The following is a 25,835-nucleotide window of genomic DNA, read 5'->3' as shown; positions in this document are numbered from 1 at the left end:
AAGTGGGAAATTATCTGAGATTATTCTCCTGCGACAAAACAGTTATCCATAAGGAATTTTGTCAAGTTGCTAAAGTGCTTTGCTCCTTAAGATTCTGCTCCTTTCCATTTATTTGACATACCTTTTCCATCCTGACACGGTTAAAACTGTAGTTTCAAGACACAGAGCTACAGAGACCTGCATTTACATCAAATAAAATAATCTGGTTCTTTGATGCCAGGACAATGCAAACCAATTTCTGCCCTTCGCTTATTAGAGGTAGAAAATGTCAGACTTTATGCCTAATTTTAAAACACTTAAGGAGTAGATCATGTACCAGCTTCCAGAGTATCCTGCCAGTTTACAATGCTGCATCACCTCCTGTATTCACAGTAAATGGCCGTGTCCAATAGTTTATTAAGATGACTGATTTTTTGCTTTGTTCAAGTTCTTTCAGCATCTTTATTCATCTAGCAAATACCATTCTTTCAGGTAGTCCAGATGAGGAAAAAGCAGGCTGTGTTACAATAAGTGTATTAGGGTATCACAGAGAAATACTTTATCAATCTCTTTATTTGTAGGTTAAAATGTAATGCCATACAGTTCTTAACAATTACTGACTGAAAAAAATTATCTGCATAAAACAGAAGCAAAACTGAAGGAGACTAATTAAAAAAGCCATCTTGCTTCAACTTTTGAAACGATTACATACAGAATAATATACATATTTACATTACAAGTATATTATATAAATATAATATATATGTAATCTTGTAACCACAATAAATATCAAGGTCTTTTTTAGGCACACAGCATAGAAAAAAATGCAGAATCTGCACAATCCTTAAGATTCTTGGAGTGACTCACTCTAACATTGTTTTCACACTGAAAAAGCAAATATTTTACACAAAATATACAGGCACAGTTTATGCAGTCCCCAGTGAACAGGGAATTTTTGATCGCCTTCCTATTAAGTCTACTCCTCGATTTTCTAATACTATTGCTCTATACAGCTATTATATAAGAAAATAGTTTGCAGGTTTGTTTTTTACTCAGCTAATAGCCTAAGTAATTATCAGTGCTAATAAAATAAGTACAGCATATCTACATAAGGTATATACAGGTGTTTACACAAACAGACTTGGTGAAGTAATACTGAGCTCACCATTAATACTTGGGAGTTAACCTGAAATTCAGCAGAAAAAAAAAGGTTTTTCCATGATATAACCTCAGAAATATTTTATCATTTGAGCGAGAGCTGGGCTTCAGAAATAGAAAGCTTTAAATTTAGAAGTTAATTAAAAAATCCAATTCTTGGCTATGCTGGCAGCTGTAGGTTGCCACTGAATCTGAATGTTTCCTTCAGTGCAAATAAAAACTCAGAATTAATCCAAAGGGAGTTTTCTCACCCAGTACATACAGTCATGGCATTTTACAGACTGTCACTATGGAGCACCTGAGATCGCACCCTAGTAAGTGATGCTGACCACTTCTCATAGCAGGGCCGTGGTCAGTGGGAGGAGAAACAAACGGCACTTCTTTTCCTGTGGTTACAAATCAGACTCTGGCATGTCAGGCATATCTGCCATCAGGTAGCCAATACCATAGCGTCCATTTGGAGCCGTGTCCAGAGTCGGTGACCCAGTCTGTTTTCGATAGATGTTTTTGCCGAAATTTGGAGATGGCACTTCACTCGGACTCTTCCCATGAATCAGACTCGTATTATCTCCCTCCAGATTAACAGGTTCCTTTATTATCCGGCCTCTTTTGTAGGAGACAGACGCCAAACTGCCAGAACTGTCGTCAATAAGGTTGCAACGGCGTACCATGAAGACTATTGGGACTGGCAGTATGGCCAACACCATCAAAGATATACAGACAATCATTCCCCATGTTGGATAGCTGTGGAACTCTTCCATAGCCTGAGAAATACAATAGAGAAACTATTAATACATCTTTCCCAGAAAAATAACAAAATGCCCCAGTCCTCACTGAGGTCTGTCATTTTGGAAACTATACATCCTCCACTGCACTCACAGCGTGGGCACCACTACAGATCTCAGATTTGTAGAGTCATGGAGATGTAGGACTGCTATCTTTCAGCCAGTGAGGAGGACTAAAACACCACTGAACAGTTTCTGAGAGCACTTCAGCAGCACACAACTCAAGATTTTCACTTTAGGCTTTCTGCTACATTTCTCTGTAGTTGTTCCCTGATCCTTTAAAGGGTGCCCAGAACAGACAAATGTGCAGTGGTATCTGTAACTATGCCTGGAAAATTAGCCCTTGTTCTGTAGGCTAATAGCTGTTCTAGACAGGAACCATCTCAGTTGTTGCACTTTGCATAAACTTTCAATAAACTATAATGCTGGAGCACTGACTACACCCCACACCTCTACTGCATTCATGCACCAACAGCCCCCGCTTGCCTGATTCTGTACAGGAAAAGGCATGGCATGTTTGGTATTCTAAGGTATTTCTCTTTCTAGTTTTTGCGGGCAAGAATCAAAAGTAACAAGAGCATTTTCCTGAGAATCATGTAGTTGGATAGAGGCAGGCATACTATCTACCTATAGTAATGCTGACCTCTTACATTTATCCTTTACCTGTCTTTGCTGTGACTTCCCCCCTGGCTAATTTGGGAAAGTTTCTTTAGATGAATTTTTCTGACATTTTCTCTCTCTCCATTTTGCAGAAAAAGCCTGTAGAAATAGCTCAGGGCTCGTGAGCCTACAACCAGCTGAAGTCTTCAGAGTTACCTTGACTGAGTATCTCTTTGAAGTCAAAGCTCAGAACTGTCTTGCTGCTCACCCTGAAAAGTTCTTATCAGAGACAGGTTTTAATACATACAGCTGCTACCTACATTTTCACGTGTTCCCAAAAGGAAAAATTACGACATGGCTAAATCTTAATTCCACAGAAAATACCTGATGTGGTATCTAAAATGATTTATGTAGTTGTCACCTCTTTTCTGCAGCAAAGTAAGACTTCATGAATGTGAACAACCTCTCCCATCATTAAGAGTTTCTTCATCATACATTACAAAATAAAAGTCACCCAGAGCATAAAGGTTTGAGTCAATCAGCTATATTTTAAAGCAGAACTACCCTAAAATTTAAAAAACTGGTGGTTTTACATTGAATTTACTTAAGATAAAAGCAACCATCATGTCATTATTTATACTGATTTTGTAATTTTTTTGTCTGTTCATGTGTTTCTCAAACGCTCCCGACACGATCACTATGATGATGGTAACGGTATCACATATACATCCAAACCCTACGTATGCACCTACATGCTATATACGTACCGTATCTTCAATCCAAGCATTGTAACCAGGAGGACTCAATCCCATTTGGACAATGCTAGCTACCAGCAAACATAACAATACGAATGGTGAAACATACTTCCACATGTAGTAATAATACTGGCTTGGAGAAAACCCCAGCATATCCTTCAGGTCCTCCATAAATCTGTGAAGGGATTAAAATGTCATTGTTAGTGTAGGCACTGAGATTTTGAAAGCTGTAATTGATACATAGCACCTAACCTGAGGGAAACAACACACTGGGAAAAATACATATATAGAAATAGCTGTAGTTTAAATTACTTGATGGGCTGAAAAATAGAGCTTATACTGTTCGTCTGTTCAGACCAGATGAACAAAAGGAATCCTGCACAGTGCAGTGACTTAGTAAGCTGCTTGCTGGACTGTGCTGGAAGATATTTAAAATAATTTTTCTTTTATAACATTTTTTTTTTATGTTTTCTTGTATTGTCTACTAGGTTGTTTACCAGCACTTCTTACAGATTGTGCAATATTAGTTTTGAACCAACACATGTGCTGCAGTCTAAAAAAACAACCTTATGCAAAAGCTATGGTTTGCATTGTATAAACTGCTGAAATAAACCTTTGCCAAGCTATAAAACTGCCTCCTTTCTCCTCAAAATTCTAAGTTAAGACATGAACAAAACTCCTATTTTTGTACTCATGATGGAGTATATGGTTCCAGAGCCAGTAGACACACAGAATGCTTTTAGAAATAATTATTTTGGAGTGTGAGTAAGCAATGATTGTTTTAACTCCTTTGTAGTCCCACTCCCTTTCAAAATGTGCATCTCAAAAAAGGATGTTTTCCAAGCAGTTACACATGTGAAGCTTCTGTCATGTAAATGCTCAGAAAAAAATTTTACCTGCACAGCTTGAGGCATTCTATTGTTTATTTACACTGAAATAAAACACATCATTAAAAGGAAGTTGAATTTACAAATGGATTGTGCCCTCTGTAGATAGCCTTCTCTTCCTGAAATCTCTAGTTCTTCTTCCAGTTGAACATGAATCTGTTACCTTTATTTTAAAGTCTTCCACTGTCTCCATCCTACTTACCCTCTTCTAAAAATCTCCTTTACCTCAAGCTCCTCATAGCACTGATTCCAGCATGGGAGATTTTCCCTCTTGGTTACAGAGATTCACACATTGTCTCTTTTTCTGTAGCACCCTTTGTATGCTATGCCTTGCTTTTCTACTGTCTGATCAAAGACTTTATGTCTAATAAGACATTTGTATGGAATTTCACCTCCAAGGAACCCTTGGTACTAATCACAGCCAATGGCAACCTGGGGCTGTTGGTACTGACAGTTTTTGCAAACTGAATTGCTAGGTTCCTGAAGGACACTCTGGAGGAACATACATCAGAAGAAATACTAGGAATACTCCAGAAGGAATACTCAGGTGGTCATTACAAAGGAGAAACTTGGCTGTTAACTTGTCACTGTATCCCATCAGAACCCCTTCTGAAAACATGAATCACCTGCACTGTGAGTCATAAGCAAAGGATTAACATATTTTAGCTATGCCTAAACATCAACTTCCTCAAAGGTAAGCTGCTGACTTTTGACACATCTACCTCCTTTCACAGTGGAGCTTGGACATTACCAACCTTATAACCAGGTCATCTGTTTTATCTTTTGGTTGCATGTGTAAAATAATCTACGTGGTGTTTTTATATCTAAATGATCAATTACAGAATTATACATGTGGCCCAAGTTGGAATTCTCCCTTAATGAGTAAGCAGACCAAGTACTACTTGCATAGACTAGAAACAATGTCTGGAAACCATTAAAATTAAATTTTCTTCTTATAGTTTTGTTTCTTTATGACAAAGGACTGGCTGATTACTCATATCAAACAAGTGAAAAGTCAAATGAAACTCCACCCATTCTATGTCACACTTTTTCTTCAAGAAAAGTTAGACACTTAAATTACGTCAACAGCATTCTCTGTTTGACCTGTGCATGGCACTTGTTCTTTTTTCTATTCCTTAAGTGTGGCACATATTGATCTCACTTCCTGAACACATTCTGCTGATTTTGCATATAAAAGGAATTAAAAAGAAGAAAAAAAATAAGAGGGATTTATGGTCATTCCTCTTCACCCATCCCCAACCAGTCACTTTACTGTCGTCAACTGTGCTGCTTCCAAGAAAGCTTTGACCCTATTTTTGCTATCCTCTCCTTTCTCACAACTATAATTAAAATAGTAATAATTATTGTAAAGAATGGCATTGATATGGACAGGGAGATACATTTCCTTCACTTACTTGTCTATTCCATAAATTCGGATGACTGCAATATTCTCCAAAATGACCACGATAAGCAGCGGCAGAGTAGCTGAGTAGTCATCAAACATCGTCACAAAATAATTTCCAGAGCGCTGCACAAATATCAGGCCAATAAAAAATGCTACCAAGCAGCAGATGACTGGAATAAAGGACAGAAATATGAGCCACAACTGCAACAAAGTTCCATCAACAAAGAGGAAGTAACGCATTGTTTCATAGAAGTAAATTCGGTAACATTTTATTGTTTTGGGGGGGTCTCAATTTTAAGAATATTAGTAATCCTACCTCTTTCCTAAAAATGGGTAAGTTATAAAATTAGAATTACTAGAATCACCATAACACAGCAGTCCTGATTAAGCAGCAGTGATCAATCAAGTTATTATTTCTCACTAAACATAATGTAAATGCAGAGGTAAATCATCCAGTAGGCAAAACATCATACATCATGTTAACTGGTCACCAGCTCACTTTTTAAAATTCAGAAGTGAAAAGAACTTAGAAGTGAAAATATGGGGAAAAAAATAATATGAAAAATTTTCTATGATTCTAAAAAGACTATGATTATAAAAAACAAAAAGGCTGAATAGACTTTCCCTAAAAGACCATTCATAGCATAAAATTGTATTAGGATCTGTCTATATGTATTTGTACATTTATGCAACATTTCTGTCCCTTCCTTAGGGACGCCCCAAAATATACTTCTTGAAAGGCTGATCCTGCATAATGGATCTCAATATCATTTTCTCCAACTAAAATTGTCAGTAACAGGACTTAATTATTAATTAAGTTAAATATCAGTAAATCACGACATCAGTTGTAGGCTGAGCATCAGTAAGACTGATTCTTAAAGTGCTCTTCTTTTTTCTCAAAGGAAACTTAGGCTAAGGATGTACCTAAGCAGTCCAAAATTATGTGAAATTAATCTGGGTCAAAATATAAAATATCTTTACAGAATACAGACACTGTAAGATAATTATTGATTACAATACTGAAAGTAAGACAATGACACTGTTTCAAATACTGTGCTAGAAGTCTAATCACTTTCTTGAACCTTGTAGAACTATTACTATAAAGACTTTATGAACTTTCCACCACTCAGCATGAGGCACAACATTGTTGAATGCAAAATGAATTTAAGCATTTGAGTTGGTTTCCTTGAACTCAAAGAGTTGCAAATGTGCTAACCATTCTGTAAAAGTTGAAAGCTTTTGTCTTGTAAGCATGAAATCTATTGCAGACATAATCCTTAAATGCCCCCAATACTGCATGAAAAATAATCCAGATATTTCATTTTTTTCAGTAAATTAACAAAACACCACATCAAGTTGTAATCTTTTGAGTACAACTGAGTTTAGCTAAAATCATGCATGCACACCACTTAAAAAAGTTACAAAAAAATGGTAGTTCTTGGACATTTCCTTATCTTTTTTTTTTTTTTTTTTTTGTCAAACTGAGTTAACAAATACTGCAAAATGCTCCATTACTCCAGTGTAATGACTTTATATCACGGTACTTGCACACATACTTAGGAAGAACAGCTAATTTCTAATTGTTGCACTGGTTATTCAGCATGAAGTTAAGACCTAATTCAAGAAAACAAACGGATCAAAAATAACTCATAACTTCTGAAAAATCAATTTATTCATTTTTTTAAAGAATTTGATTTTTTTATCTATTAAATATTACTTATTATCTCAGTAAAGTAAGGAAAGCAATTGGGAAAAAAACAGTGCTCTGCTGCATCAAGGGTTAACTTCTATAAAATATATTATTATTTCTCTCACAGTTTTTATTGTTTTCTTCATAGAATTAGATAATGTTAAAGCACCTTTTTTTAAAATTTATTTTCTATCCCACCTTTTACAGGCATTGATATGAAAGCTGAATTTGTGTATAACACACCAAGTCCCTTGCAGCTGTCATGAAGGTTTTCAGGAATCTAACTTCACACCTCTGCTGGTCTTTTATATAAAAAAGAGAAATCCCTACAAGTCAAAGCTACATGAACATGCTACACCTCAAACAACTTTGGGCATTTAAGTAATAAAAAAACCCCAAACAAAACAATGAGACTTCTTGTTTAAGACTTTATAAACATTTAACAGAAAAATATGTTTCTCTAGAGAGTAATTGTACTGATTTTAGCATAATAAAAAATTCCTCATAAATTATGATTTCATCTGGCCTACTCAGGAGTAATTTGTAGTCATTTGCAATGTATTTTCACTCTTTCCTTGTCCTTTTTTTTATCCAATGTGCAACACAGGCTGGAATGGAAAGTATTCTGAAAGAACCCAAAAGGACTGACCCTACAGAAACTTGTAACAGACATTAAATTAAAATTTAAGGGTATTTATGCTACTGTAACATTCAGGAAAAGGTTTTACTGGCAGATATTAATGTGCCTGTGCAGGGAAGTACATTCTGTACAGTGATTTACTGCTCTGTAAAATGCTCTGTAAACTTTCATGTCAAAAAACAACACAAAAAAGAAAATTCATAGTCTCAAAAAAATTTTAGCTTACTGCTTTACAGAGAAAAGAAAGTTTGTGCAACTCACCAGTAAGAATTTCTTTCCTGACCTTGAAGGTATCAACAATGGGCGTGATAATGCCTTCAATGGTTCCAAACATACTTCCAAGTCCCAAATTTACTAACATGAGAAAGAACATGACTGACCAGAAGGGAGAAGCAGGGAAGTGGGTCATTGCTTCCGTAAATGCAATAAAAGCTAAACCGGTTCCTTGGACTGCCTGTCAGTGAGAAAAAAAAAAAAAATGTATCATTATTCATGATTCTTTTTTTTTTATTTTTTTTTTTTTGGTAGTGTGACAGCCTGACAAGTCTGACTTTGTGTTCATACAGTGTCATTGATTACACCTTGAAGGCAAAGAGGGAAGTTGCTATCTAATATGTAATTCTTCCAGTTAATACTAGTTACTGAAACATAAGAATTTTTAAGTTGATGGGCATTAACACAATTCTTTCATAGATTCATAGATTACTTGGTTTGAAGGTGTCTCATGAATCATCTGGTCCAAACTTTCTTGGCAAAAGCAGTCTCAAGAAGATGGCCCAGAACCCTGTCCAGCTGAATCTTAAAAGTGTCCAATGATATGGAACCCACCACTTCCACTGAGAGATTTGTCCAATGGCTGATTGCACTCATTACTGAGAATTTTCCTCTCATGTCCAATCAGAACAACTTCTTTCTACCTTTCACTGACAATTTTGCATGACAGCTACTATATAGGACACTATATAAATACACTGTTTTCTCCAGTAAGCACATAAAGGACTGAATTTCAATACTTAGAAATTTAAATCAAATTTCAACAGCAGCCATATTATAGAAACTTTAAATGTCTAAATCACCAATTTTATATTTTATTGTCAGATGCTGGTGCAACTGTATAGAAGTCAGTGTTTCAATCAGCAATTGCCTCTCTAAAGCTAGAAAACTATAATTTCTGTTACAGATTTGGCTTACTATGAGATTTCAAAACAGGATTATACTCATTAAACAACTACCTAGTAAGTAGATGATAATTTTTTTAGTTTTAGTGAAGTAGTATTTATAGCTAATAATTATATCTTAACATTGGATTGTCTTGCAGTCTAAGACATTGAATAAGTAACATCTCTGTTTAGTCTTTGGCCAAACCCTCAAGCTCAATTCTTCTGAAAAACAGAGCTTAAAAAACCACCTCCTGAGAAGAATGATATCATGACCAAAATATATTCTAAAGCAGTGAAGACCATATTAAGACGTCAGACCCAAAAGTCCTCAAGTGAGCTGGAATGCAGCCATGTTTTCATCCAGGTCTTTACAGGTGCATGGCTCACAGGTACACTGTACTGGTACTTTGTGCAGGTACGCTTCACAGCTCACTTCAGGCTTATAAATGTTCATCTGTTCATAATCTCTGTACTCAAGATGTAATCTCACCTTGTCAAGTTCATCTTCAATTTGACAAGATTTCAGACCAAGAGAATCAAACTGTTCTTCTTTGACTTTCTGTATAATGTCATAAACTAAATTGTAATCTTCTGCTGTAATGCTTGAGAAATTGATATGATGTGGGATCATATCTTGGCTGAGATTGCCCATTTTCAAAAGTTTTAAAATCTTCTCTGAATTTCTGTAAAACACAATAGAACAGAGAGAACAAACTCAGTGGTCTGTGTTAGTTCATAAACTAAATAAACCGTAAAAATAATTTTAAAAAATAAATGGATATTCATACTGGGTAACACATTTTTCATTTATGATATTGGCTTTGAAGCCCAGAACTGCAAACACCACCAAAGTTGCCAGCACAGAAGTGAAAAAATTGATGAAGGACACCAGTACAGCATCAAAATGGCAGTTGTTGTCTCTCTTGTTGTAGCTTGAAAAGGCAATGACTCCACCAAATCCAAGCCCTAAGGCAAAGAACACCTGAGTAGCAGCTTCTCTCCAGACCTTGGGCTCCAGCATTATTTCAAGCTGTTTGAAATTAGATATAATATATGTCAGCTATAAAAGGCATTTCTATTATAAGAAAAAAACAACAGAATAAACCCTACATCATAAAATGCTAATACTCCACTACAACTGTATTTTCACCACGATAAAATTAAAGCTGAATGCGACCCCTGAAGTTGGCAAACTTATAGGCCAGAATTTCTGTTTATTTTATATTATCTAAACATTGTAGAGAAACATGCTGTAGAGGATGTTCCCAACAGTGAGACACTATTGGAGCTATGTAACTGAAACAGCAGCTAGTTATACTGAGAAATAAGAGAGAACTTTTTTTTTACAGTATTAACTGTTTTTTATTTACAGTATATATACTGACTTCTGTTAGACTTAAGATGTATTTTAGAATGATCAACCCTCTTAATAAATGCAGTGAGTATGATTAAAGTTGCTTTCTTGTTACTTTTCAAACGAACAAAAAAAAAAGGTGAACATGAGATACGCATGCTTATATGGAATTCTATTACATGCAAATATGTAAAGCAAAACGAAATACATGAAATGAACACTTGCCACCACAAGCTGTATAGTGCAGAAATCAAATCTCCTAAGTCAGATGCCTTGAACTTAACCCTGTGTTAAATGTGTTGGGTATTTCAGAGGCAACTAAGCCTGTTATCAAAAAATTTAACAATATGGCTCACTGAGATCAATGCACTGGTCCTTAAAAAAATAACTTTGTTACAAATTTATGAGTCATCATCTGTCTATCTCAAATTCTTCTAGATACTGAATCACAAGAAGTAAAGAAGTTCATGTCAAATTTAAAACATCAGATTTGCTTACGCTGATTCAGAACCTCCATTTATGCAAGTGACTTATTTTCTTTAAGCCCTAGGTTTATTCATAAAAGTAAAACTAAAATGCATCAGCATAGATGCCAGCACTATTAGACTGACTGTCTTAACTCTGAGGAGAAATAAATCTGCTATTGTTACAACATTTTGAATAAAAGGTCAGTTTCTCATGGAGATATAATATTTATTACAGATAGGCAGCAGAAAGCTTCTTTATTCACTTATTTATAGCTGAAATACTGTATAATTGAGAAAAAGTGTTTATGACGATAAACATATTCCTGTTTTATAATCTAGTTATTTAGACTATAATTACAATGCACAAGTGGCTATTGCACGTGGTTCTGTGTCACACTGTCGTGCCAGAGATGTCCCACCAGAGGGAGCGCGAGGAACGTTCTTATCTGCACCAAATCTGCCATCGGCTGAAATATCAGAACACTTCTCACCTCCTAAAATACATCCTTTGGTACCACCAAAAGTAGCGTGTTTCAAAATAACTCTAGATTGATTTGCTATTAAGTGTTGCCTGTGAAATTTTGGAGTCTCTGTACTTCATATAATCCTATAGTTTAACTGCAGTAGTTGATTTAAGTGGGTTTTTCACATACCTTTCTTTACGTTTTCAATGAAGTTTCTTATTTAGAATTTTTGCTTTGTTTAACAGCCATGCCAAACAGAGAAATTCTCCCCTTCTACATTAGTCTGGAACTCTCACACCTGCAGCAATGTGTGCCAGTCCTCTACCATGCTGGCATAACTGATGGGAATTTGCACAGAATTCATCCGTGCTCAAAATGTGGTCATTTGCTCAGCTGATTGGGCTGAAAAGATGCTTCTCCCTCCCCTCTCAAATCTATCTACCTGGATAATTTTCATTCTAGATAGGTTTAGCACTCCTTTTTATAGCCTGGATGTACAAATAAAGTGTCAGCACAGCGGAGTGAATCAAACAACAGGTGGGGGCGTTCGAATTTCTCCGGGTAGTCTCATGAGCCTACAGTCCAAATCAGTGCTCAAGTACAAAAAATTGTAATGTAAATATTTTGTAAGGTTTATATTCACATATAATACATGTGACATACAGGCCTCCTAACTTTAAATTTAAACCACAGCTTAAATTTTGATACAGAACTGGAAACAGAATAAATTAAGAACCATTTTTCTTTTGATATCATTTATATGAACAGTTGAAACAATTGTATAATTAAGTGTAACATAACTGTAAAGGAAGCACCAGCTGCAACTTATTTAAGTCTAACTCATGAAATAGTGAATACTGAAGAGGTGTTGGTATCCAAGGGGAGTTTTTATTTTTATTTTCCCTCAGTATCTAGTGGTACTTCTCCAGCCAAAAAAGGAAATATATACCATTTCTCACCATGGTTGAGAAACCAAATTATATCTCATAGAGATCTGTATTCCACCTCTGCTTTAGACTTACTTTTGTTAATGGGCATTACATTTCTCTCTTCCTCAGGTTTCCCAAATCTGCCTTGCAGCCTGCAAGTTCCTGCACAAGTGTAACTCTCTAAAGTGGTGACAGTGAGTGAAGTGGAACATGACTGCATCACTGTGAGAGCTGACAAAGGTCATTTTTACAGGATGACAGTTCTCCAGACTCAAAATATCTGGAATCAAAACAACTGACAACATCCTGTCATCTGGCATTAGCCACTATGTGCATTGATTTTGATTATCTTATTATTTAGCTTTCATTTTTGAAAAAATAGTCCTGTTCTTGTCAACTGTATTGTGAAGTGGACTTGCAGGAAAGGCCATTTCACCATACAATATGAAGCCCAGTCTTTTACATTCCTTAGTAGGGTGCTGACTATTTAAACATGCTGTTCCTATAGTATAGATGTAGTTGCAAGCATTTGAGATAGGTGTGAACAGAATTTAAATCTTCAAGCTAAACAATGATTCATAACATCCCTTATCACCTCCGTAGTTACACAATCTAAAGATGTGTAAGGCACGTTCCTGGCAAAAATATCAGCAGTAAAAAGTACATGCTTAGAACTGCTGCTATCTTGGCATGTCATTGGAAAATTGATAAGGAATGCTGAGTGGCGAGTACTTACACTACTTTACTATTAAATACAGGTCTCCTGTACTTTGGGCTACTAGAAAAGCTTTATTTTTTTTCTAAAAAGGAGAAAAATAAATGCTCTTTTTCAAAAGGGACAAGTTAATTATGTATACCACAATAGTTCCAAGTAAGGCACTGAAAACCCAGAACTAGACATTTGTTTTTACAAATTTGTTTTTTACTAGACATTTAGTAAATGGCAAACTTCTCTTTTCAGTATTTAGAGCTCTCTAAACTTCCTGAATCCTCTAAACTGCACTCTCATCTCTTTAGCTTTGTAGAGGCATGTAACTCTGGGAACCCTCACCTAAGAGAGGTAACTCTACAGACCCTTGGAACACCTAGAGCCTTTGGACTTTAGGGCTTGGTATTGTGCCACTGAGTTAAACAGAAATTTTGCAATTTAAGCAAACAGAAATACAGCCAAATGTTCTATGAAAACAATAAGCTTAAATGAAAGCATTCATAAATGGTCAAATTGCCAACTGAAACTTTAATACCCTGCAAACAGAAATTAAGTACATACCTTAGGGGTGAACATGTGACGAATTCCATCCACTGACCCATTAAGGAGCAGTCCTCTGATCAGAAAGCATAAAAGCACCACATATGGGAAAAGGGAACTAAAATACATGATCTGAAATACAAGAAGAAAAAATGTAACATGACATTTAACATGGACTTTCTTTTCAATAGGTTCATTCACTACACAGTATCCTTTGGATGTGTGAGTGTATTGATGATCATATGCTCTAAAAATATGCAGAACACTTCCCATTCCCCTTGCCTCTGCAGAAGAAAGCATAATCACAGGATTGCAAAATAAATTAAATTCTGTACTGTACAAAAACAATACAACTGCAACCAACTGTATTTATCACTAATCAATAGCCACCTGACTCCCAGGGAAATTCAGTATTGAGACAAAAAGAAACAATAAAAGACAAAAGTAAACTGTTGCAAAAATGCTTCTCTTCACAAAAGCTCTCTGACTGTGTATGGCAAAGGTATGCAGCGTGAATAGAAACTAATTTTGCCTTTGGAAGGAAAGGGGACAAGAATTAATAGAAAGTACATAACCAATTAATTCAACCACTATGTAATGCTTACTGCCAAAACAACAAAAAATAGTAATCAAATCTGATCTTTCATTACCCATCACTGAAAAGAAAATTTATTCTGTAAAGTTTAGTAAAATGATTAGCTAGTTAAACTTGCTACTTATTTCTTTAACTGAAATATCCCAAGGAGATCACAGAAATTGCCACGTCAGTGCCAAACTTTTTAATAGCAAAGAATTTTGCTACTGGGACAAATTATTTTACCTCTGAAAAACCCCCCAGGATAAACAGAACTAGCAAATCTTTAACCAGCAAATGCAGCTGGCTGGAAAGAAGACAAGGTAACAGTACTCAGATGCAAAGGGATGATGGCAAGCCATTAGTCAAAAGAAACAATCCAGAATCCTGGGAAGCAGCTGTGTTAATGCCAGAAGCATGCAAATGTGAGTACACATGGAAACTTATTTCCTTAGACACTCAGAACACAGAGACTTGTGCTGCACAATAAAGCTGCGGTACATTACATGCAACAATTACGCGGATGAGAAGATGAGAAGCAAAATTCTTCTTCAGATCTCAATTCCCTCTAAATTACTGCCATTTCCAATAAAATTGATGGAATTTTAATGCTTAACTATTAATATTCCTCTACTTGAGATTATACAAATGGAGGGGTGAGTCAAAGCACTTAACCTGCTCCTACAGATTTCATGAGTAAACAGAGGGTTTGGTGAACAGAAATGTTCTGAAATGCTTCAAAATAAAACAGCATCATGCAGGTAAACAGTATACTCACTTTGCCTGAAGACTGAATGCCTTTGATCATGGCTAAGCATACCATGACCCAGGCAGCCAGCAAGCAGATAGTCATCTTCCAATTTAAACCCCCACTCTCTGACAGAGAGCTGGAAATATTCAGTGCTTCTCTGTACCAGTAGTAAGTGGTTGCAGAACTTTTTTCACACTCTGGCTCCACAACTGTCAAAGAGATGTTAGCAAGTAAAGAATGGGTTCAGGAGAGATATTCCATAACAGTGTTCTCCCACTTCTCAAAATTTCTAATTGTGCCATCATCACTTATTAGGAAACCAAAATCACATAACAGTCTTAAGACATTGTTTAAAAGAAAAAGTGACTGCTATCAGTGAAAATTTCTGGGTATATCTCTTGAAACACCCTTTTGGGATAATGTATTCCTCTGCATTATGGTTAATCCTACTCCAAGGTAGAATTTATATCTCACTTCAGAACTAAATAGTAGGCAGGTTTATATGAGGACATACATTACATTTATCACACATAAAATTACATTATATGTATATGATCCTATGAATTACATACTATGAAAAGTGAATGAACACGAATTTGAAGACAGAGAACAAATCGTTGATTGTGTTTGCTTTGATATGTCACTCAAATTAGCATGGACTTAATTACCATTATAAACAATAAAATAATAACATAATGATACCAAAGTGATGAGGAAAGCAAATAAATGGTTCCTACACAGATACATTTAATGAAAGTTTCTATGTATGTTCCAAAAGTGATTCTACACTTTTTCTAACTGTAATTCTGTTATAGTCATGTTACCAAACAGTTTAAGAAACTGTGTGCATCTAGGCATGTAACATATAAATAGAAAGATTTCTTCGGAGAAAATATTTACTTAAGTTCTTTGTAAATTATTTATGCCTGACAATCAACCATACATGTAAGCATGTCCTGAGTCAAGGTAATTAATGGGAAAAAGAGGAAAATACACTATTTTTAAGAAACCTAACAAAGATGAGAGATCTTCACTGCAATAACCTATTAAAAACAGTAAGATGCTATCAAATATAATAGTTTTCTTTAGAAAGCTTAGTTCAGAGGGCCTCTGCCCAAGTTAGGCTGACACACTGTAGCTTAGCATTTGGGAAGCGTAAGAGTACATAAACAACCAGTGCTGCTCAATTAATGCACAGCAGCTTGTGGCATACAGTCAGTTTGTGCGTCAACATTCACTGGTACTGACTTTCTGTATAATAACTGAAGCAAGCAACTCTGGAAAAGACTCTACAAAAAGGTACAACTTTTCAAACATCTCTGGTTCTTTATTCAAGTGGTAAACAAACTCACAAAAGATAATTAAAGAAAATTTAGGATCTAAAATAAAAGGAAACTAAAAGAAGAAATAATACATATTTCAATAGAAATAATAATAAAAATTATCTCATTACAGCAAAACTCAAAGGACTGATTATCTCATTTCTATTAATTTACAAAGAAAACCGTGCTTTTATCACTTGCATTTCATTGATATTTACAGTTTTCTATTTTCTCCTTTGTTAGAGAACCAACAACATTTTGCCAGGAAGTATTCTACTAGTTGAAATGTAAAATTTCTTCTTTCACTTTTCTTTCTTATCAAGTATAAAAAGTAGTATCAGCATCAGAAAAAGAGAAATAAGATTTTTTTTTCTGCAAGTCACTAAATAGCATTCTCCTAATTTAATTGCTCTTTAAAATGCTGTTGACAGTGACATTTCTTTCCAAATACACTGTATTTGTCTTAGATTAAGCTTTTGTTGCATCTTTTCAAGCATTATAATGTGATATCTTAATTAGATGGAAAACCACTTTCACATAGAACTTTTGCACACAAATATCTTCTTGAATTTTTCTCCTTTTTTGCTTCAAAATCTCAAATTTTATATACTTTACATGATTATTAAGAACCTTATGTTAACACAGACTTACAGGTATGGGATGCATTTTTAACTAAAGGACATTGGTCCCATGGTAGCGGATGCTGAAAAGATTGGGAAAAGTAAAACAGGCTCCATCCAATAATGACATTGTAGTACAGGGCCACAAAGAAGCATACCTAGTAAAAAGGAAGAAAAAAACAAACAAAAAGTTACGTTTATTAAGTAAATAAAAAAATCCCTGCTGAACTTCTGCATATTTCTGTACATCAGTCAATGAACCTAAATTTAGTTCAACTAAATCAGAAGAAAAAAGAGAACGACTTGTCCCATTAAAGTACCTGACATTTTCTAAATTTCCACTTTTCTCCATATTCATCATGTTACACCTCTACTTTTACAGGCATTTTTCCTCCAGAAGACTACTCTGTTCCACAGTTCCTAATTTCAAAAGAGTCACAAAAATGTCTGACTTAACAGACACGTATATACCAACAGTTGTAATGGTTCAATTCAAGCTCTAAGATCTTTGAAAACACTGTAAACTGACCTTGATGCCCATCTATAAATCCATGGCCTTTCCCTGCAGCAAAACAGGAAGTCTAAATCATAATGTCTGAAAGCAAATGGCACAATGTTAAAAAACTTACTACACAGCTTGCAAATCCAATTCCTCCAAGCTTGGGGCTGATATAATTCCACACACCAATACTCCCTCGACGGATCCTCTGCCCGACAGCCAGCTCCAAGAAAAAGAGTGGAATCCCTATTATCAGTAGCAAGATTAAGTATGGCACAAGATAGGCACCTATGAGGGGAACAAAGTATAAATCAGAGTAAATGGAAGAAGAGTCAGAACTTGACAGAACGAATGTGAAAATTTCTAACAGCTTCATATTTGAATTAGTGTCCCTCACTGTAAAGCTCTTCTGATCCCATGCAAGAATAATTTTAGCTGAATCTTGGTCATAAGTCTTGTGAGATATCAAAAACCCAAAGACACCTAATTTATAAAGCACTGTAACATGTTTGAGGCAAGCCTTACTGCAAGTGAGATATTACTGAAATGAGTTATTTGTTTGAAATTTTGGACATTCAATCAAGCTTTTTAGAAATACAGAATCATCAGGAGCTGAATGAATATTTCTTATAAAACTTTACAGCCTGACTTGTAACAGAGCAGCAAGACTGAATATAAAAGAAATACAGAAAACACTGTACACAACATTTTCAGCGAGCATCAATCATAAGAAGTTTCAGAAGATATAACTTGATTTCTCCATTTCTCAGATGCTCAAAAAGGGGATTTCATGCTGTACATAATAATGATGCTACTCAGCTAAGCAAGAAAACTGTATCAGCCTGTTGCTACAAGGCTCCAGACAGAAAACAGAAACATGATGTGGAAGCGAATTGAAGTATTGTAGGTCTGCATCTTGCAGTACTCACCAACTCTCTTCTTCAAGTCATATTTGAAAATGCAACTGCAACTTCACTTTTGCATAAACATACATATAAAAAGCATTTCCTCTTTTTTAAGGTCTTATTCCCAGGAACTGATCATATAGAATTCTAACTTAAGGATGCATCTCCATTTATTTCAGGAAATTTGATTGCAAGCAAATATATCCAAACACTAAGCACACTGAGAAGTTCCAAGCCCAACTTCCTCCTTGGTGTTGTGGAGTATTTAGTACCAGAGCTAAGAAACCATGCAGGCATCAGCAATAAGCATCATGGCACCTGACTCTGCGTGGCTCTTACGCTGCAATACAGACCACAGTGCTGGACAACTAACTCAAAGGCCTTAGAACTCCTGTTTGAAACTATTATAAGGCTAAGGAAAAACATTTGAGAGATGCAGACTGCAGCACATTGAAGCAAGCTACAAAGCAAAGACCTAAAGACCTCAAAAGCTTAGATTCAGATTAGTTAGCTTGTATAATCAATGTCTTCATCCTGTGATGAAAGAGAAGCTGAGCAAAGTTCAGAAACCAATTTGGCATTTATCCTCAACTCCCGCTAAGTCCTGCTTCAAGTTCCCTCATCCATGTCAACTTTCTAGGGCTTTTTTAGGAATCTATCAAAATGTACTGGCATTTTCATATCCTTAGTGGGAAATTTATCTCATGGAATAGTTTTTGTCAGAAAAGCTAAATTTTCCTAGGCGGTGCAGGAGGTATCAGACATTCTGGTAGCATTAGTTTGTGTTTAAGTCCAGTTGCTATTTCACTCCTCATGAAGTACACACTAATTGGACATCCCCTTCCATTACAAAGATATTACAAAGATCTTACAAAGACATTAATTGTGGAGTAATTGCAGTCTTGAGTTCAAGACTAGGGGGACAAAATGAAGAAATAAAATTGGAGAAAAGTGGGAGCTCCAACACAAGATGTTGACCTTCTGGAGTGAGTCCAGAAGCACCAAGTTGGTCACAGGACTGGAAGACAGACCTGGGAAAGTTCAGTTTCTCAGTCTGGAGAAGAAAAGGTTCTGGAGAGACCTTATAGAACCTTATAGCAGTACCTAAAGGGGACCTACAGGAGAGCAGGAGACCTTTAATAAGGGCATGTAGTGACAGGACAAGGGGGAATGGGCATTAGATGAAGGAGGGTATATTTACATTGTATATTAGGAAGAAATTCTTTACTATAAGGTTGATTAGGCACTGAAACAGGTTGCCCAGGAAGGTTTTGAACTCTCCATCCCTAGAACTGTTCAAGGCCAATTGGATGGGATTCTGGGTAACCTGGTTTAGTGGAAGGTTCCTTGCCTATGGCAGGGCAGTTTAAACTAGATGATCTTTTAAGTCCCTTCCAAACCAAACCATTCTGTGAAAAAGTACTGGAACACCAGACAAAGAATATTAATCTCATGTACCTCACAGTCTATAGGCTATGTTATCAATGAAGTAGCTCCTATGCTTTATTTTCATGACCTGCTAATATGCTATGCAATGATACTGTCTGACAGCATTGTTTTTACTGAGGTAGCAGCTACATTCCTATTCAGTACTTTGGTGTCTCTCACAGTTCGTCTTCTATGTGCACATAATGGAAAGAATGCAAAGGATTTACCTTCTATTATGAAAAGAAACATAAATAAATAAATGTGAGGAAAACAGGGGAACAGAGCAACAACCACATTCAAAAATGAGATGGACTATCTATCTTAAAAACATGTAACACAGAAACCATTAAATATCCCAGACTGATTCTCAAAATTCCTGCAAGATAGAATTTACATTGCAAGTGAGAAGCTTTGGCATCACTGTCTTCAAAAAATCTACTCATACAATTCATTGAAAGTCAACAGTACACAGGTGTTATACCATATAATGCTATTGTAAATGATACCTTAGATCTTAATTAGACAGATGTGGCATAGCTGAGCAGAGACAAACCTATACAGCTCCAAAAAATTGGGGCCTAGTGACTTACCCTGGATCCCACTGGATGACTGTACTAGAGCAGGAACTGAACCCAGCTCTTCAGTGTCCCAGTCCACAACCTTAATCACAAGGCTGCAAAGTTAAGCACACGTTTAAAGACTGGGCTGATGTGGGTGTTTTATGGTGCAGTATCAACGCAAGTTGCAAGATTTATCAGTTAGATTCTACTAAATGAGTTAAATAAATGTGGTGTTAAATCCACATTACATTAGACTTGACAACCCTGTAATTCAGTGGGTAGCCAGACAGCACAGTTCACCTCCATACTGCTAGGTTTGTGCAAAGCACCTGAAGTGCTGGTTCTTCGGATTATTCAAACCTCCTGAGCTTCCTTCTGATCTTGTTCCTGTCACCAAAACGGACATGGAACGGAAAACCGTGTGTGCGTGAGTTTCAGTGTGATAGAGCTTGGACTAGATTATACAACTGTATCACATCAGCCATGGGCTTCTGTGCCCCACAGCCAACATGAAACCACAGCATCTCTGGGCAAGTATTTTGCTGAAGTCTTCCCATGAAGCTAGGCATACTTCAACGAACTCTAAGACATCCTATCCTCACTTCATCCTAAAAAAGGATCACTATGGAAACATCTCAGCATGTCTCTTCTTTGCCTGCACATGAAAACATGGGTCCTTGCAGTTACAACATTAGATAAGGACCATTCTAATTTGAATTTGAATAATAAATTGGCCTTGAATAACATCCTACAATCAGTTGCTTGCCACACCTATCAGCTAAACTGCCTTCTGAATATTACAATTCTGTGCAGTTCAGGATCCCCAGGTTTCCTTTCTACATTTACAAAATTATTTGGCTCTGAAGTTGCTTTTTTTCTTTTGCCTATTTTGGTCTTAAACATTGGCTTTTATATTAAAAAACTCAACAAGAAAAAAAAAACCTTCACCCTTCTTCATTAGAATGAATGACAAAGATGTAAGAGATTTCATGAAGATTTCATGGTAGTTAAAACTGTGCACAGCACTGCTTCCATTTCCTAATTTTTTTATTTAATCAAGCATTAGAATGGGATAGCTGGTAAAATGCCTTTCTTGAGATTACCATAAGCACTGCATTTGACAACATTATTGACAGAAGTGGAATAACAACATTGGTTTTGATTTAAGCTCTTATAAATGCTCAAACAAATTCATAAAATTACATGATTCATTAGTGATTAAAGAGTTGGAAAATATTTTCAAAAGCAGTAAAACATGGCAATATAACCATTATCACCTTGATACTACATAAGAATTTTCTTCTTTTAGCGCTTCTTGATGTAACCTGAAAAATGTATTAACTTTCCACATTGGTTTCATCTGCTGCTGTGCTAGATTTTAATTGTCTGATGTCTGATTTAATTCTTTTTCAATCATGGTGAAGTTTACTACTGTCTTGAAGAGGGATCCCAGCTCTTACTGCTTACTAGATGCTTACTAAAGGAATGCAAGCAAGAAGCTGACAATCAGATGAAGATAAACTTATTTTCAATGACAAATGCTAAAATTTTCTAAGTTATGACAAGTGAGCAATGAAACACTGTTAACAGTATACTAAGCTTCAGTAAAAAAAAATTATTTACCACTACAAAATTGAAACTGCTTTTTTCAGGAAAACTCTGATAAATTGTTTTATGATTTATCTGTAGGTTTATATTCTATCCTGATAGGATAGTCTTCTTGTCACTAGTCTTAGTTCAGTATGTGCAGGTGTGCCTGTTTACAAAACTGTGCTCAAAGGGTGAATATCACCTTAGCCAATTAGCTTCAATGAAGAATTACACTTGAAAAATAGAAACAGGAAATTTCAGTACACTAAAGTACAACCAAATTTTAAGTCTGATAATACTGAACTCAGAAAATTACACTGTAGTCATCAGTGAAGTCCAGGCATTAAATATAAATTCTTGATCCAAAGCTACATAATAAAGCCTCTGAATCCATAGTCAAGTGCTGGAATACTAGGAAATAATTGTTTTGCTCCTATTTCTCTTGTATTAGTTGTAGCTTCTAACAGAGCAATGCAGAGGAAAAAGCAAAACTGCCATGCTTTTTCATTAGACCACAGAACTTTAATGTCAATCAACTGGTATTTCAGTAAAAAATTCAGACTACTTAACTGTAAAAACTCTCAATGTGACTCTACCTAGGTCAATCTTTTCAAAACATAATGACACTATCATGTGCTACAATTTTTCCTATTTTACTCACAGCTTTTATCTATAATTGTATAGTAGTTCTTTTCACTTTTTATATCACAGAGATATGAAGAAAGACTTACCTTTAAAAAAAAAAAAAAAGAAGAAGAAAAATCAGAAAAATTAAGTTAACACCCACAAAAATGCAACACAATCTTTGGGCATGTAGCACCTTGCAGACTCCTTGCTTCTCTTCAAAGTAACACTCAGTCTATTTTAACTAGTACCACTCAGCCAATTTAATTTTCCTTTGTTACTTCTAATTATGTAACAGTATCATTATACTTCTGCTAATCCTAAAGGGAAATGACAAGCAAACAGAATAAATTTAAGTATTTTCTTTGTTTGAAAATAGTGAAAGATGTGCAAGCTGGCCTCTGGATGACAGTTATGAGCAGCAGGAAATTATAAATCTAGTTTGTCACTATTTATGAGCATCTTGGCAAGACTGGGTAGACCTGAGCAGTTCATTTTTAAGGCTATCAACCATAGGAAGCCGAGGCAGCTCTGAACCATAACAGAGGTTATGAAATTGTTATACAGGAACTGTGCTTATCTGAACAAACACACATATTCACCTGCATGTAGTAAAGGAGGAATAAACAAATCCTACAGTGCAAAAATGAAATTGAGCATACTCAGCTGCAGCACAAATTGCCTTTATCAAGAACCAAGGATGAAACAGCTTTTTTATCTGTTAGGCTGCAAAGAGTGGAAGAGGAGCCTTAAGTGCCAGATGAGGTCTGGGCATTGCCTGCCAGGGTTAAGAAGGGCCTGTGGTGAGGACAGTCAGTTCCTCACAACTTTGCTGACACATCTTCAGCCCCTCTTTCACAGAGCCTGAAACTCCTTTGTGCCCTCCCTCTCAAGTCAAGAAAACCAGCACCCTAGAATGCTCTCAGTCTCCTACCAGACTCTTTTCCCATCAATACATTTGGCATTACAGCTACATCCCCAATGTGGATCCAAGTACATCCCAGCTGCGTAACAGCCTTTTCTCTCACCTCTCCCAACAAACATTTTTCTGGGAATAAGGTAAGTGAGAAAGTCAGCAAAAAGCTACCCTTTCTAGCTGGTTAGTTAACTATAAAAAATACCAGATACTACTCTAAATATTTTTGAGTTGCTATGAATTAAAGCAGCAGGAGTACGTGTTAAATAATCACAAGAAATAAATTGAAGGATGTTGGTTTGGTGGAACAGACCAGACTCAGAAACGGAGATGGCAAAGATATGGATATCTAGATATGGCAAGAGATGGATATCTAGATATCCAAATTCTCACTGCAGAATAGTGCTATTCAAGTTACTTTTAAAGATGGTATCACAGGTATTTCACTGAAGCAGTAGAGAGCTCTGACATTAGGAGGGTCATTATACCACAGGCCATAACCATAAACAAACTAAATCTCTTACTGAAAACAGGGTGGGAAACACACAAATTTTTCTCCACAAAATTCTCACATTACATATATATAGTTTGGCTAGCCTTGCTGTGTCTTCTCTGTTTATTTTGTTGTTCTTGTCAACACAGTTAGGATATGCCTTTTCTTTTACTGGTGGTTTTAGAATACAGTATATGAAGGCTGTGAAGGAAACTACTGAGTATCTATGTTTTTTATTTCTTTTTGGTTTAAATTGTAACTGGATTTATTATTTATTTAACTATTATTTATTATTACTTTTTAATATACTTCCCTCCCCTCACATGGTATTTTCCAGATATAAGTTCCTTAAACACAGGGAAGAAAATGAAGGTCTAAATGGAAGGTAGAGACCTAGTCATACACTTCACTGAAACAATTCTAGTGAGAAATTCAGAGAAAGTTTACGATACATCAAGAGATATCAATAGCTATTTATAGTAAAGCTTTATCAGAAGATTACAGAACAGTTCTGACACTGATATTTCCATGGATTACACAAAACTACTCTAATTTTACCTAGAATACTTATTAGAAAAAATATGTGTAGCAGAAAACAGAACCTCCTATAAAATGTGTGTATGTTTTCTTACCATGTGTTTGAAGTTTTCACTCCCTCCCCCTATTCTTCTATGCACTTGTGAGAATTATCTGTCCATCTCCATACACATACAGGCACCAATGTACTTTACATATTTCAAAGTTTTGCGTCACCTTCTCCATCTTGCATTAGGATTAACTTGAAAACCAAGCAAGCTTCAGCTCTAATGATCAATTTCTTTTCTCTGTTGTTCAGAAGGCTGCCATTTGCTAAAATGGTGTAAAATTATTGTTAAAAGCCAAGTACACTCTTGTCTCAGCAGGTGCAGAAAACACTGTATCTCCACAGACTATGTTATACATCCAATTTCCTGCAATCACAGCACAGGAGAAAACATTTAACTACAATCTCAAGTGACACCATAGCTACTTTTTCAAGTCTGATGAAAAAAGTGTCATAATCCTTGAAGATTGGATGGTTTACTGTTTTGTGGGTTTTTTTATGAAATGTGAAATTACTGACTAACTTAATTTATTTATATTTGACCAGAATTAAACTTATCTTCACTGATAGTAATTTTGGAAGCACCTGAGGGCATGAAACCAACAGCCCAAGGAGCACACCAATGGATCCCTTCCTTTGGTTCAAAGGAGAATCCAAGTGGCTTGCAAAATTCCTAACTACATTAGACACAGACTTTCAAAGGGACACAACTACACAAAATAAACTGTTATAGTCCATTATCCTTGAGACTACATCTTGACACCATACTTTAAAATCAATCATGTAGTGACCTTCTCTCCAGAATAAAAGAGAAAAAAAAAAACTTAAATGAAAGTAAAAAAAAATAAATCAGTAACTAGATATAAAAGAATAACTTTATCCTAAAGATAGAATACTTGAAAGCATAAACTTAATTTTTTTGGTGCTTGATTTGAGAGAAAACAAATAAAGAATTACACTTTTATCATATTCTAGCCTCATTTCTGTACTCCTCCGTTACATCAGTTGTATCATTCAGTTTTTAAAAAAGCAGCAAGAGTGGAATGTTATTCTTCATTTTCTGTACACATTCACTTTCTGTATCATAAAAAGTGACAGGTTTGTTTTGAACTCAGCTTAGTAATTAGCTACAATAGAGTGTGCATTATTGCAGTATATTTGGGTTAACATTGGATGAAATTCTAATCCTGCATTCATAGAGGAAGGAAAGTCTCCAGCCTCACACTTCAAACTGCATTCAAGACCACAGGTGGTCAACTAACAAACAGCTTGATGTTATTGTTTTAAGTGAAAGGTACCTTGTTATTTAGGGAAATAATAAACCCTCTAACAGCACAAAACCAGATGCTTGTCTCTTAATGTAATGATTTAAATTATTTATCATCAGTAATGATTTAAATTATTTATCATCAGTAAAAAAAAAGACAGAAAAAGAAAACAAACAAACA

At 35.6% G+C, this 25,835-nt stretch overlaps 1 protein-coding gene across 3 annotated transcripts in view; it reads right to left on the bottom strand.

Moving 5' to 3' along the window:
• Positions 1-774: 774 nt before the first annotated feature.
• The window catches only part of SLC6A15 (solute carrier family 6 member 15), a 36,390-nt gene continuing 11,329 nt past the window's right edge, over positions 775-25,835 (bottom strand). The window contains exons 3-13 of one of the 3 annotated variants that reach the window (XR_015772486.1): positions 17,419-17,576; positions 16,821-16,947; positions 14,875-15,056; positions 13,544-13,654; positions 9,848-10,089; positions 9,550-9,742; positions 8,161-8,353; positions 5,580-5,739; positions 3,290-3,452; positions 2,586-2,801; positions 1,768-1,901 (exon numbers count right to left, since the gene is read on the bottom strand). Coding sequence is in view for 2 of the 3 variants with exons in the window: in XM_005519401.3 (XP_005519458.1) it covers positions 1,530-1,901; positions 3,290-3,452; positions 5,580-5,739; positions 8,161-8,353; positions 9,550-9,742; positions 9,848-10,089; positions 13,544-13,654; positions 14,875-15,056; positions 16,821-16,947; positions 17,419-17,576 (1,901 nt within the window). In the remaining variant the exon portion in view is untranslated. Of the gene's footprint in view, positions 1,902-1,949; positions 2,802-3,289; positions 3,453-5,579; positions 5,740-8,160; positions 8,354-9,549; positions 9,743-9,847; positions 10,090-13,543; positions 13,655-14,874; positions 15,057-16,820; positions 16,948-17,418; positions 17,577-25,835 lie in introns of those variants that run through there. The other 2 variants (XM_005519401.3, XM_088055048.1) reach the window with 2 other exon arrangements.

This window comes from Pseudopodoces humilis, chromosome 5 (assembly GCF_049639895.1).
Source record: "Pseudopodoces humilis isolate 2021_Gansu_Grassland_sample_001 chromosome 5, ASM4963989v1, whole genome shotgun sequence".
Lineage (NCBI taxonomy): Eukaryota > Metazoa > Chordata > Aves > Passeriformes > Paridae > Pseudopodoces > Pseudopodoces humilis.
This window is presented reverse-complemented; position numbering and strand designations above follow the sequence as displayed.